Source organism: Macrosteles quadrilineatus, unplaced genomic scaffold (genome assembly GCF_028750875.1).
Source record: "Macrosteles quadrilineatus isolate MER2022 unplaced genomic scaffold, UCM_ALF_1.0 Scaffold_3__2_contigs__length_128488019, whole genome shotgun sequence".
In the NCBI taxonomy this organism is placed as follows: domain Eukaryota; kingdom Metazoa; phylum Arthropoda; class Insecta; order Hemiptera; family Cicadellidae; genus Macrosteles; species Macrosteles quadrilineatus.
In genome coordinates, this window is record NW_026542596.1 from 110,289,658 (window position 1) to 110,305,561 (window position 15,904).

Genomic DNA, 15,904 nt, shown 5'->3' on the forward strand with positions numbered 1-15,904 from the left:
ATTATGTAAGTTTGGTTAAATATTCTGTTTGGTTTCCTTACGAATAATATAATAATCACATGATGGGATGAACTTTTAAAGTTTGTTTGGTATAAAGTTTAGACCACCTTCTTGTCACACAATAGCTTTTCAAAAGCATCTGGCATTATTGTATAATGTAAATTCAAATTTACCTTTTTATTACCTTTTTCATTAATAACGCTTAACATTAAAATAAATAAAGAGACAACACGTTTAAGTATAAAAAATGTATTTATTATGTACATTTATACATAGCACCGTAACTTTGGTATCTTGTTGACGGCAACTTGACCCTTTGTTAGTTTACTTTCCTCCATTAAAACCATTATCCCTAATTCACCGAAGGGCAAATCATGATTGCTACCAAAGCTTGTTTGATTTGACAGAAATAATTAACGCTAATTGCAATTATACCTGTAAACTAATCGAACTGTGTAAATACAAGATTTCCTTTTTGGAAATTTACGACCCTGATAGTTAAGTACTTCGCCTTGATCAATGAATTAAACAAAAGTATCAATGAAAAAACAAGTACGCACTTATATTTTCCCCTGAAATGTAAACTCTGCAGGGAATTCCATCAGGAATCCACTCGAGTCACACCGTCATTGTACAAGCTATCGTAGCAAATATCATGATTTTAATGATATGATAATATGAATGAATATGACTGATAAAAACTTGAACTATTTTAAATGTGATGGAAAAGGAACAAGTTCTTTAAAAAATTACCATAGAAGTCAAAATGTTCTCTCCTAAAAGTATGTATGGTTTTAACTGTTATATGGCTAGGATATGTCTAAATTGTAATATTTTACATCACAGTCTTAGTAAAGATATTGAGGGTTTGTTTTGACTTTGGCAGGGTCGCAGACAGTTCCGGCAATGAGAGCTTGGGCAGGAGCGAAGAAAACTCTGAAGTTGATATCCCTGAAGTCCAGGGAAGCCTCGAGATGTACTGGCATCCTGTCAGAGATCGCCCACAAGGTACCGGTCCTGTCTACTCTGACGTCACTGGGGAAGATGAGACCCTCATCGTCCTTGGCGACGACAGCCAGATTCTCCTTGCTGTACGGCTTCCTGGTGTCCCAGCAACCGATAGCGTTCTGGTCGATCAAGTTGAAGAACATGATGCCATTCTCATCTATCACCTGGGAGGTCACGTGACCACCAGGTCCTCTGGAAGGAAGGACGGAAAAGTCGTGGTAGCTCTCGTCCTTCTTCTCCTTGTTCTTCAAAACTTCAGTAGACACGAAGAACTCGCGGTTGCTAGCTAGAGAGTGGAAGAAGAGGGTCTTGAACCCGCTGGGTTGAGGAGCTGACAGAGCCATGCCGAAGATACCCTCAGCGCTCCACTGGAAGTTGATTCCGCCGATGTTGAAGTCTCCCGCCAGAGGGTCGGGGAAGAAGAAGCCGTGCTCGAACCTGTAGGAATCGTCCTTGGCAAAGTCGTAGACGATTAGACCGTAGCCCAGCTCGTCTGAGGCGTAGACGAAAGTGTCGTCACAGGTCTTGCCCACGTCTACGGCGATGTTAGCGATGAAGGTGTTGGCGTTGATGTCGTCATCCTTCAGCTGGTATTTGCGGATCTTTTGGTTGGTGCGAAGATCGAACACGTGATACGCGTACGGGCAAACCTGTTGAGTCGTGTTACCTGTGCATACAAGATTGATTAATTTAAAAATAATTAAGTATATGTGTTTCAAATGTAATACTACTAACGAGCCCCTATTACTATTACTTCAAAAAAATCCCGGATGCTCTAGTCTGAATGTTATGTTTATAGTGGGATCAAGAACTTGTTGGTCCTCTGGTAAAAAACATTAGTCATGAAAACTAGGGCATGGAATTAAAATGTTGTTAAAATTTAAATTTAACAAGTTATTTTAATTAAATTGGCACCGTAAATATTTTAGGTAATCAAAATTTTAGGTCTGATCATAAAAGAATTTGACGTCAGTAAATACAATCACAAAAACCATCATTGTTGATGTAAAAATACTAAATACGTTCACTTGTAAATTATGTAAATTCTGATGCTAAAAGGTTTGCAATTATCTACACAAAGAAACGAATCTAGAACGACATTATCCAAAATCTTATCTTTATTTAACATGTTATTTAAATATTCAGAGGTATTTATGAAAGGTTGCATACAACTACAAAGATAACGTATTATGAACTGTTACAAGTGCTTGCATGCCATTATCGTGGTTTTTACACCATCAGTTAAATGGTACCACATGTAATTGAAGAGCTTTTATTGCAAGCTTTTATTGTTCATTACAGCTTATTGCCATGATAATATCCGTTTTCATTAACTCTACTTGCGACTACCAGTACTTGTTTTCCCTACATGATATTAAATAGTTTTCTAATTTGTTAAACTAAACAACGTATAATGTGGATCTGTTATGGATATCAATGATGTATATGGGGGATTAGAAAATTATTGTGAATTGTAGAAAAAAAATTGTTATATAACTTTTGCTGCGTTTACCAAATTTTTCCGTAAGAATTAGAAAAGAAGTCCTGTAAGTGGCTTATTAAAAATGTGTTTTCATGATTTATTATTATTAATTGATAAATCACCTTAGGTTTAAACAATTAAAATCATGACCAAAAAATCTATCGAAATGGTTAGTAAACGAATAAAAACCTACAATTACTTTTCAAATCGCATAATGGTCTCTTAACTATACTGGAAATCTAAAATCAAAGATGAAAAAGTTATTTACGGATAATACTACTTTCCGACTCATTAAGATGCTAACTTTAAGGTGGATAATACTTTGCTACAGAACAATAGGCTTCTCAGCTGCAGGATTATATCATCCTATTGCTTGCAAAAAGTATAATCTTCTGTTTAACTTTTTCTTAATAGATAATCCCTTTCTGATGTACGGTCTTAAAATAGACGTAATCGGTGTGATTAATTTAAATTACTATCGCCACTGAGCTCATTACAGTATTCAATCAAATTAACCAATTCCAAACAGTTATGAGTTTCTTACCGATTCCAACGGTTCCAGAGTCCAAGACCCAAAGTCTGTCACATTCGTCGACCCTGATACGGTAGACAGTGGTGAGGGCGTCGCAGTCTTCTATAGCGTTGCCGGCCAAGTCAGGGTAAGGGATGAGGCGAGGTTCGTCCACGGGGGCGGCGTCCACAGGGAGGTAGTTCAGGGTCGAAGGTACACCTGGAAGTCAAGGGAAGATATTAAAATATATCAATTTGTAATTGGGAAAAGTTATTAAAACCCCTACAAAGAATGCAAAGTTTTCACGATAAGAAAGTAAGAAGAGTAAACAATGAGAAGAACTATGGAGAAGAGGGGGTGGTGAAAATTAGGGAAGAAAGGCGTAAGATGTTATTTGGTCTGGAGGACGACGGTGGAAGATAATGTTGATGAAGAGGAAGGCTGAAAAAACCTAATTCAAGACGTGTAAACCTCAGGTAGACCAAAATCCTACATATTAATAGGCAAGCATGTTTCTTGACACCCTTTTTCTCTGCTCGTGTGCATCGCGGGAAAATCTACGCATACTGTTAGAAAATATTTTCTGTAGATGTACAGAATCCCTTTATACATTAAAATAGGGTAGTAAATAAAGACAAACATATTAATTCTAACTTTTTTAAAATCAGCATGGGTCTTTTGGGTTGCCATGGTGGTTACGAAAAATATAAACATCAAATCAAAACAAATGTAAGAAATTCTAATCACATGTTTTATTTACAGCGTGGGGTGTAAATAGAAAAATTTGCACATTACACAATTTCGGTTGAGTTTTCGACCACTGGACGGCCTCTAGTTTTAATTAATGTAGCGCAAACTTGAAGATACAGTATGTATATTATAAAGCAGTGGATCAAAGATTTTACGGATTAAAAGGACATAGGGAATGTTAAAATAAAGAAGTAGAGCCCCTCAATAAGAAATATTACAACACAACTCCAAGTGTGAACATTTATTTGACAAAGTATACTTATAAATTTCTCTTTTCTGGTTTCCAGTTTCTAATGACGACAGTATAAAGTGTTAGTAGAAGTATTGTGCTGATTCGTATTTCACAAACGGTACAACGGTTGTGTATTATAGTATAACAGTTATTAGAGGCATTAATTTAAACTATTTTACAAAAATAAAATTCAAAAAACATATTGTTTGAATACAACTAATCGACCCTTTGGTTTTAAAGCGTTTTCGAGCAATATTAATATGTATAATAAGATATTTAATGTACAATTAGATGTACAATTTATAATTTCCATATAAAATAGGTCCTCGTTAGGAACACCCACATGCGTCACAGTCACACACGTCACGACCTTACACGCGATACATGCCGTGATGTCACAACATGTATTGTCAAGATTTATATCATGAGATCGCTAATTGAGATAAAGAACTGTGTTGAAAGGCATTTTCAATTGTGTACGTTGAATATTTTGAAATATCAAAATAGCTCACATCTGCTCCCTAACACATTCGTGATGATGAAAATGTTTATGCTTCCTATACAATTAACAATGAAAATTTGTTGTCCTAGGTTTTAGTCCGGGACTGTTTTGATTTGATTCCATTGTATTTAATTGAACATGTTTTAATATATTTACATATTAAAAACACGTTAGATAAAATCACGAATGTTTTAATGTTCATGAAAAAATACAACCAAAACACAGACGAATGTCACAAGATCCGCTAGTGACTTAGAAAATGAAAGTAAAAGTATCTAAGGTCGAATAGAACACCTCGAAATCTCCATATTACCGCCATATCCTCCGGTCAAGGTAGAATGAAGGACGCCCCAAATCGCTGTGTGATGAAATAAAGATTATACGTTTCCAGGAGTAGTTTGTGGTAATGCTATAGCATAATGACATCATTAAGTCATTGTTGTGCATAACCTTTCAATAGCTCAACGGACATTAGCTTAGATAACGCTAAGTGGCAGCGTAGACCGGTTGTCCCCGCGCCACGCCCCTTTCACTACGCATGTGCAATGTCCCCGCGCGGGCCGTTGCTCCGCCACGCGCCTGCGCTGTAAACAACCAACAACTGACCAGGCCAAGATCACTGTGTCGCACGTGTGGACGGGTTTTTGCGCCCGCCATATTGACTTCCCGCTACGGCGGGTTTGCTAATTTTATATCTTTACGCTGCAGTGAATTCTCACTTTCAGCTGGTTCTCTTGACTAATTAGTGGTGCAAATGAAGTGGAATTGAACGATTGAATGGGCGTGCGGTGTATGAAAGTGTAATCAGGTTTTGACTCACATCAGTCGAGCAAAAAGCTGACAGTGAACTTGTACATATTTCCAGTTTGGTGAGGTAGTTTTTGTACCAAACATACTAACTACCGTGATACTTTCTCAAGGAAAACTTATACATTTTGTAATTATTGGTTATGAAATTGTAATAGTTATTATTCATAAGCGAAATCGTTAGCTAAATTTTAATATACACAATTCAAAGTATTTCACTTTTATTGGAGCATGAAAATATTATGATGCAGTATAGTTAAAAAGTAATAGCTTTGTTTATGAACCGGAATGCGGTCCATTTAGTCAGAATTACAGATTTTGAACTTTCGAAATCGTTTTAAATTTTCTGTTTCGGATAAAACCAATCAAATCGATTGAAATATCTGGTATAATGCCAAACAAACAAACAAGTGAATAAACAACCGAAACATTTACTGTAAACTGAAAATGTTGATTGCAAACATTAATTGTTATTGTGCTCAATTTTATTAATTCCCAAAAGTTCACATCAATAAATGCATTCTATTTTGGGTGGGTATACAAATAAAATAAACTATCCAATTGTTAAAAAAATGTCTCGTCATCGCCTATGCACCTAATACGTTTATAACGGGATACATTTTTCATCTTCACAACCAGATAGAAAAACCCGCTGAATCATGACGTGTGGAAACGAAAGATCAATCAGTTTCAAACGTTGATGAACTGTGAAAAACAGTTTGGACAAATACGTCACCACGAAAGTTGTTCACCATGACCGGGACTGTTGTGGGAACGGCCTAACTGTGACGGGAACACTGTCATTAACACAGGACTGTGTAACACGATTTTTTATTGAAGATTATCTGGCGGCCTAGTTCAGACTCGTTGCATCTGTGGTTTTCGCTGAAGCGGTGGCTCAACACGCCGTCGGCTGATTGGCAAATTAAAAATGGAGCTGAGACCTACAAGCTTACATAAGATATAAGACTGTCCTGTCAATTAGGATTCCTGCACGAGACATGCAAGATGCGCACGCACAGCGGTTACCGACAACCTGCGCAGTGATTACAGCTACAGCTGCGCAGTGCACGCGTTTGTAGCTGCGTACAATTAAGGATATCACCGATGTTGACGTAATTGTAACTTATGGGGGACAGGTTATCTAACACAGGTTTTGTGTTGTAACGGTTTCTTTGTATTCGGTGCAGTTCAAGTAGTTATGGCGATACTTGTGTTGGCTTTCAGCAATTATTTTGTGTTTAATAAAGACAACTATCTATTTTGTTATAACAATTCTGTTCTCTTTGATTAAATAGACGTGTTGACTTGTTTATATTTGACTATAAGGTTGCTAAATACAAAGTTACTAAAGGACTTAAAAAAGTGTGATTTTAATCCCATGAGCCCCCTAACTACATTTCTGTAGATAATACAAATAGTTCTTATATGTACACAAATAAAAGAAATATTACAACACAGTCTGAGTTGTAGTATTTAAATATATTTGTTAGAACTTAGTCACTGACTAAAGTGTTAACGTAGTACAACAACCCTACTATTTTGATTGTTGGATTAACTTATCCTTGGGGAGAGGGAGTGAGAAATCTAATGACGTGACATTAAATCACGTTGCACCCTAGCTTCTGTCGATCAATAAATAGTCTGCAAACTTTGAACCGCAAAATCGTTTATAAGTTTGATGTTGACTGAATTCATAGTACATGTACCAATATTTAATTTGTGACGAGTTTTTCAACATATTTCATTTTTTGTTTAATGTAATTGTTTATATACTATTTTATTATTATATTAAGTTTGAGTTAAATTATATACACAAACAACTCTTGGGCCCTACGATAACAAACGTTTGAATATACCGATGTAATACAGGTTATAAAAATGTTGCATTAATGCAAAAATATGTTTTAGCTCTTTTGAGGCTGTTGTGACTTTTGACCTTTTTCATTAGTTGGTAACAAAGGTAGCATTGCCCAAAAAATTGTTTCGAATATTTACACATTACGATGGCGAATATTTCAAGCCATAAATTTTAAAACCCTGAACACAGCCCATCCTTTTATATAAATGGTCTGTGAAATTAAATTATACAGAAGCAGTAAATTGTGAGTGTTTATGCTCCAATGTTCCACGTACGATTATATTTTACTGTTGTGATGGTCTTCATGTAAGCTCCATCAAAAACACTCTTTCCATCATGGCAAACAATGTACGCCTTTGCATTTACAATAATACTAAGTAAGATGCTTAATTGTTGTTATATTGGAAGATAGGTAGATACAAATAATAATGAAATCCCTATATAAGGTCATTTTTCTATTTTAATTGTATGATGATTCAGTTAGAATCAATGGTTGAATTGCATAAAAACTTAACTGCATTCGAGAAACGTTTACCACTAACCGGAGATAATATTATTTGTAACCCATTGATCATTGAATAAAGGAAAATGTATCTCTTCAATACGAATAAAAACGTTGATTTCTTTAATACCAGGAAAGAGCTATTTATACAAAACTGAACAAATGGTCGTACACTATTGATGTTATCCCAAACCCAAACAAAATGTAAAAGACAAATACGTGTCGTGTCAATATTAGCACACTCAACGTTAAACACATAGAAACGCTCTTATATGACAGTGTTATTCGTCAACCTTTTCCCCAATAATCTATGGTAACATTTTGAACTAGTAATGACTTAAGATATTCATTTAAAATGGAACTACGACCCTTAAAATTTGACTTTATCATTTAAATCGATGATTAAAATGTTCGTATATTAATAGGAACTGGGTTTCTGCTGATCAATAAGTTATTTAATAGGAACTGACGATGATTCTGGCCCATATTGTGAATTCCCCATACAGCTCTAACCGCTTCAGGTAAGACTATAACTAGAGTAAAATCATTATATTTTGGTGGAATGTAATACAATCACGTAAACATGTATTTGCTCGAAGAGTTTGCAAACCAGCATAATAGAACTATTTCCTCCATTTTTGAAACCAAAAGAATATTTTGCAATTTCTTTCAAAGCTATTTTGTATTGATCAAAAATTAGTATTTCGAAGCGTTGTTGTAAGCCTAATTTTCGGAGAGAATTTAAATAAGAACTGTACATTTTAAATTCATGTTATTTTTACGTGGAATAAAATAATTAACTGATGTAATTTTGTTGATTAAGGATTCATTTTGATCAAATATGGCAAATGTATCTATTTCATACTAATCTATTAACATTTCAATAAATATACTTCATTACCTTCCCTGAAGCAGTGAATCCAAGCACTCGTTAAAATAATGTCATTTGAATATAAAATACATCTTTCAATTTTAAGAGAATATTTTACTGAAAGTCCAAACATTTAAATGACAATTCACTTAGTCTGCAGATATTCGGTGGTGACTTCGGGCGAACGTTTTAGGTTACCTATCTGCATTTGATAATGGTAATGCAGACAAGTGTCCGTGTATATTTCAGCATTGGATAGTAGTACACTCTTACTTGCACAAGATAATATACAATAATAAGATTAAGAGGTATAAGATAAAATGATGGAAACCAATTCGTATTTACCTCCAGCCCAACGGGGGACGGAGATGAACATCTTGTCTTGCCACAGTTCAATGCCCACGGGCAAGTTGTTCTCTGGGATGTAGGCACCTTGGGCAATGGCGGCGTACCTAGCCTCCTCAGACGGGAACTCATAGTCCACAAACCTCCAGCGGAACCTCTCGACCAGGTTGTTGGTCTTGGCGGGGTATCCAGTGGGGACGGCGCCGAACTTGGACGGGTAGGCGGCCACGGGGGCGGGCATACCCTCGAAGATGGGCTTGTGGTCTGGGGCAGGAGCACCGGGCAGTTTGTTCGGGGAGTAACCCGGAGGTGGGAAGTTCAGCTTCTCCTCAAACCCGGGAGAAAACACTGATTTCCCTCCAAAACTGGGGTCCACAGAGTATCCATAACTACTAGCTGAAAAATAGATTTCAAGTTTTAATCTAAATAGTAAAGATTTTTTTCAATAAATTATGTATACGTGAAGTCAAATAATATTAAAAAATCCCTTATACAAGGTCCATTAGAATATGGTTGACAATTTGGCAATCACCAATATATTTTCGATGCGTTGATTAAGTATGACCTAACAACTATTCCGTGTGATTTCGAAAACATACAAAAGCTTTACTATGTTAACTTATCGATTGACAATGTTAAATATTTATGCATTGTAAAATAAAGTACTGAAATAATAAACCGTAGAATACTATCGGGTTTAGCTTGGGCACAAAATTACTAGATATGAAGACTTTTTTTATATTTTTTCCTATACAGTTTTAATTTATTTAAAATTAACATTTGTGTTATTGTTGAACCGCCCCCTACAAGAAACGTCAAAATGTTAGTGGCGTTGAAACATATGAGACAAATTAATAATTAAAACAACAATCAATAAGCTAAACTATGGCTAAACATTGATCAAGCTGATAAAAACGTTAGTACTACACAGCTTTTCAAAAAAGATAAAACTATTATTATAGAAAATATTCTAAGTTTCATACGTCCAGTATTATGCTAACACATTTCACCCTGAAATGGATTATTTTGTCACCCTGAATTATTTATTTTAGACTGAGTTATTATTGTAAAACCTGAAATCGTCATACTTGTCAATCCTGTAACAGTTTTGCCCTAAAATAGAGTTTTAAATTTTAATTTTGATCCAACTTCAATATATTTTAATTTGAAACCCCAAATAACAATTTAAAAATCTAGATTATTAGGTTTAGTCGTTCAGTTATTATTTGCTACAAATTGTACTCAAATTTGTTGTTGCGTAAATCTCAACTTCAAAGGTTTATTCAACGATAAAATCTGTTTACAGAATAAAGAATATGTCTTCAAATAATCTCCCTACTTTGAATATAAAGAAGGGAGTCCATTGTTGAACTTTGAGTTCTACTTTGCAGCACATCTGACATACGAACATTACTATTCACAGCACAATCTAAACTTGTTGACCATCTCCAGAAGTTTGCTTTAGAGACAGATTTATTCCTAACGCATTCAAAGTTCTTGTTCTAAGTGTCATTTTATAATATATAGTTTTGATTGTTAATTAAAAATATTTTGAAAATAAATAAGTTTACACAATGAATAGTTTTCTTTACTTAATGTAGCAGAGTAAAAAACTTTTGAAATGTCCGTCCATACAGTGCCAGGGCTTAAAACCAATAGGTATTTATTCTTGTCTAAGTCTAATATACCTCATGTTAACATTTGAACTTGATAAAATAACAAAAAGTACTAAAAGATTAAAGTTTTACTATACATCATTTTTTGGAAGACGCGATTTTTTAACACAATATTTAAACGAAGAATGCGTTTACAATTTTCATACCAAGTCCTGAATGTGAAAAAACAACCATTAAATTTACACTAACTATTCAATGTTAATTTGTAATCATAGAATTTAGTATTACATTGACCACAGAGTAGTACTATCCATGATTGGAGACAGCATAAATGTATGAAAGCCTTGTTTCAACACGAATAAAATATTTCTTCCGATTTGTATTTTACACTCTTAAACATGTTTCGTAAAGAAGAAAACTTAACTAAAGATAAAATTCAATATTCAAAGCTCGATGAAGAATTTTAAAATTTATATTTAAGACAAGGGAATTTTTGCAACCATTGTTTATACTTATAATGGTTTAAGTCTGGTACATTTTATTACCCAAGTATTTAATTGATTCATAACTCAAAAGAGTATTGATTCATAAGGAATACACGATGGGATACATTTTGCATAATCAGTTAAAAGCTCAAACTAGGTTTTATTAGATCAGTTATATATATATATATATATATATATTTTTTTTTTTAATTCAGACATATTCTCCGAATTGATTTCAAATAGCATTTGAATCCATAGCTACTTTTGGAAATAATAGTAAAAGATGTACAATAAAATTGAAGGCTCAGCCCTATTAAATATCAAGATTTTATCTTCAGAGTTGTAAAATATCGTCATGATTTCAAATGTTATCTTTGAATTCCATCTACATTTTCAATCAATTGTTGCACTGAATGATAAATTATATAATTTTTAATTGAATATGTAAATATTTTTAAAACCTATGTGGTTTGAGTGCAAGATTTTTTATCCGGAGGTCATAGGTTTGATAAATGGGCTCAGTCATAATTCTGGCAAACAATGGTGGTATCTAAAGATCGAAATAGGGTTTGGCCTATTCCCTTTTAACAGAAATAACTTTTAAAATACCCAATTTACTGAAAACACACAAATATAACACAAAACTATAGTGTTACGGTAATCTAAAAATAATTTGAATAAAAAAAAAACTTGTTGCCTCTACAAATTAAGTTAATTGTGAATTGGATTTATACATTTAAACAATTTGTCCTTATGCATTTTGTAGTGATAAACTTACCAGCAAGCGCCGCCAAAAGGCACACAACCGACACTGTATCCATCACGCACTGTGACTGTCCCAACTCTCTCTCAGTCTTATATACAACAAGAACCATCTCGCCGGTCAAGGGGACTGGGAAAGGCGAAAACTTCGCAAATGGCGAAACTGATGCAAATGGTCAAAACTGACACCATTCGTACAAATCGAAAAACTACTTTTTTAAACGCCAACGTGCCAAGTGAAAGATCTTGTGAAATTGTTTCGACAAAATTACCGTTTTATACGTATAAAATTGTTGAAGTGAAAACAATTTTTGATGAAAACCTATTATTATTTCGTAAGGCAGTGTTTATTTGAGTGTTTGTGCGCAATTGGAACTTCGAAGATTTTGTAAAATGTTAAAAGGGAAGTTTTAGTTCCCTGGTAAATGGTCAAACTTTTGTTGCATAGCATCAATCATCGGTACACAAAGACATCTGGGTCTAATACCCTTCTCAATTGGGGTCAAATCACACACTTTCGGGTATGCAGACGAGCGCTATAAGTAATCGGCGACCCTTAAATATATTATTTGTTTCATCTAGGTACAACGAAGCACATTAAGGTTAAGTAGAGGTCGTCCAGTGGTCGAAAACTCGATCAAACGTTGTAACGCAGACTTCTCTATTTTCACCCCACGCTGTAAATAAAACATGTGATTGGAAATTATTCTATTTGATTTGGTTCTCTGTTTATATTTCGTTGTCATTTCGTCACCAGCATGGCAACCCCTACAGGTCCAGTAAGCTGAGAAAAGAGGTTTTCAAGAAACATGCTTACCTATTGATATAGAAGAAGATATTATTTATAAATGTATTACGTCACTCATAGACTTCTTCTTTCACTTCACTTCGTGACAAGGTATACACTAAGATTGTAGAGCCCTTTGATGATACTAAGTAAAAGAGTTATTAGAATCGTCATTGATTATGGAATATAATGTATTTTCTCTAAACAATGGTACTATTAGAGAAACTTAATTCGAGAACAGACTATCAATTTTCTGGAGTTGGCCATATGCAAGATTTGATCAAAAATCATACAGGAAAGGTAATGGTAAAAAGGAAAAAAGAAAACATTATAAAATTGTTCAGTGTTTTCATGGATAATTGTCAATAAAATAACAGATTTGCCCTTTCCCTATTGTATTGATATGAGAAGGGTGCAGCAGCTTGAAAGTATCAAATTAAACTATTAAGGGTAAACAAAACACAATGTGAGGACAATATTATATCCAATACATCCATCCAATACAATCATGATTTTTACAAAAATATTCCGTCTTTCTCATACGTGTAAGCTAATAATGTGGAAAGCCTTAGGGCATAGCCGAGATATAAGCATCGGAATAAGCCGAATGTTTCTCATGCATGTTCAGAAGCAATTCCCAGAAGTTTTACTATGTTCAGTTACTTGGTTTGGTGATGCACAAAGGGAAAACAAGCAGCCAGACGTAGACAGCAAACTATATATAGAAAGGGAAATTTATATCGTTGCCAATTGTTTTTCAACTGCCATATTGCGGCACACACAGTTGAGATTATGAATTGTGTGTCCTGTGGGATTCCTTCTTTTTGTGAAAACCGCAGAGTCAAGTATATGATAACAAAATTAAATTATTTCTCTTCGTACATTTTTCACATTTGCTTTTATGACGTTTGTTTCGCGATTCGTATGATATGCGTTAAACGGTTAAACATTATAGATTTGTAACGAACCGTTGTTGACTTATCTCCCAAAGCTTACAGTTGTAATGGGTGCCTAGAGTGTAATGCCAAAGAAATTATTATAATATATCTACAAAACTACCCATTTTTATACGTATTATACAGGGTGGAAAAAAGTCCAGGGACAGTTAAATATTTCAAAAAGTAATATAAATATAGCTTCAAAACTTGGTACACAGTCACTGGGAATTAAGATAATTTTAACACATTATTCAAAGATGCGCTACCTCTTCAGGGGGACAGCCCACTAGGAGTCGGAAGAAAATCTTAAATGTGACAAACTTACATTTTACATCCTTATTTAAAGAAATAATCAAACTTTAACTGCAAGCTGTTGTTATAAGCCTAGATGGGTCAATAATTTATTACAGGTGTAAAAGACTGAATTTAGTAGTAACGTCAATTTATTTATTACAAACGGTTTAATATCGAATAGGCAGTCAACCATATTATTAAATTATAATAGCTTCAAAGGTTGGCATGGTGATTTTCTTCCCAATTCGGAGTATAAAGATGGTCATTATTGTGTATTTTTGTGCTAAATATGTACAATGTCTGGTATAGGTATTGCGATAGCCTAAAAATGACTTCATTAACTAAACTACTAGGAACTATTGAGCTTTGGAAACCTTTGAATGGAACAAAGCAAAGTATTATCCCAAATATTTGGATTGGTAAGTATTTTAACAGTTGTTTCTCATATCCCAATCTCATAAATACTTTATAATATTTAAAATTATGTTTCGCTGCCATTTAAATAATCCACAATTAATTGTGGCAGATGAGTGATGATTTACAGCTGTAGAACAATAGAAGCTCTAAATGATTGTTGCATTTCAATTATTCCACTTGGTTGAAGAGTTCTTGACACCAACTCTTTTCTTGTTCACCCATTCTTTTCACGTCAGGATCTTTTCTACAGTTTTTACTGCCAGTGTCTGAAATAAAATTCATTGTTTGAATGAAAATTAATTTGAATGGAAGATTTGATTGCGGACGTTTACACAATGGCTTTCTTTCTTTTCAAATAAAACAAACAATTTGAAGTCGTTTTTATGGCTAAATTAAATTCTTATTCGTTAAATTACTGTAAATCGCTGTATCTTGATATTGTTTTATCAGGGCTTTTAGTTAATGGTATTGTTCTTAGAGATATTTGATATACTTCATTTCAATGTCAAAATACCTTTTAGTTACCAGGTTAAAGATTCCAAAGGTGTTTGATGATTTCTCTGTTAATGACATGGCAACATAACAAATGTGTACGGTTGGTATGAAATTGTAACTAAGCATTAAGCCCACTTGCGGGTTTTAGATGTCCTTGGACGTAAAATTGTGTTGCGAAATGTTTCAATTAAAATCATATTATTTACATGTGTATTAGTATGAAGCATTGTTTATCTTTGTCTATTTAAATTGCGTATATGACGAGACTACAAAAATGAGCCAAGTGCAGGAACAACATTTCATAGTAAACTATAAGGAAAATATTCCATATAAAGGTTTTACCTGGATAAATAAATTTTGTCTGTTATGTAAACAATCCGCCGGCAAAACAGTCGTGGTTCTCTTCATGAATAACACAAACATGTTTCTGCTGAGCTGTGATAAAAATAACATAGGGTCAGAGATTTTTAAAGGTTGAATTTTACAGCTATTTTAGAATTTGTATCTATCTATCTATATCCTACTAATATTATAAATGAGAAAGTCTGGATGTATGGATGTATGTTTGTGACAAGTAAACGCAAAAAATACTGGTCGGATTGGGCTAAAATTTGGTGTGATGATAGCTCACATTCCCGATTAACATATAGACGCATTCTTTTCTCAAAAGTCCTTTCGGGCTCCGCCCCAGTGGCTCTGGAGTTTCCCACATTAACCTTATGAGTATTCATATTTAAAAGGAATAAAAGCATTTTGTCAGCTGTTTAAGTTGGTTCTATGATATTAAATAGCATTAGCAAGTTATAAGGTTTACCAACAGGGTGCAGTACTATTAAATATAAAACTTCATTATAGAATTTTTTTTATTTATGTCAATGGATACTAAAGTGCAGCCGAATTTTGTTTCTAAAAGCGTTAGTGGATGTGTAACTTTTTTATACAACATGTAAAGATCAAAATGTTTCTATTTTGTGTCCTCTTCCCGTTGCAAAGCACGGGTACAGCAGCTAGTATGTACATACATATAATCCAATGTATGTTTGTTGTTTATCGTTTATTTGTTCTTTGACCAAACCGGCCATCCGATCGTGATAACACCTTTGGAAGTTATTATATACACCATCGGGGAGGTTTGTGTGAAAACATTTTGTCAAACTCCTCAGGGCTCTTCCCCAGCGGTCTTAAATTTCACATGTCCCCTTTTTTGGAGAATGGATTTGTTTACATTTGATCAGGTG

The 15,904-nt window shown here is 34.2% G+C and overlaps 1 protein-coding gene across 1 annotated transcript; it reads right to left on the reverse strand.

Annotated features, from left to right (window-relative positions):
• Positions 1-233: 233 nt before the first annotated feature.
• On the reverse strand, positions 234-11,789 carry LOC128989755 (protein yellow-like). The gene is made up of 4 exons (XM_054411791.1): positions 11,752-11,789; positions 8,873-9,268; positions 3,036-3,221; positions 234-1,675 (listed from the first exon to the last, which is right to left on the reverse strand). Exons 2-4 carry the CDS (start codon positions 9,111-9,113, stop codon positions 849-851), a joined length of 1,254 nt encoding a protein of 417 aa, XP_054267766.1. The 5' UTR covers positions 9,114-9,268; positions 11,752-11,789; the 3' UTR covers positions 234-848.
• Between the last annotated feature and the right edge of the window lie 4,115 nt (positions 11,790-15,904).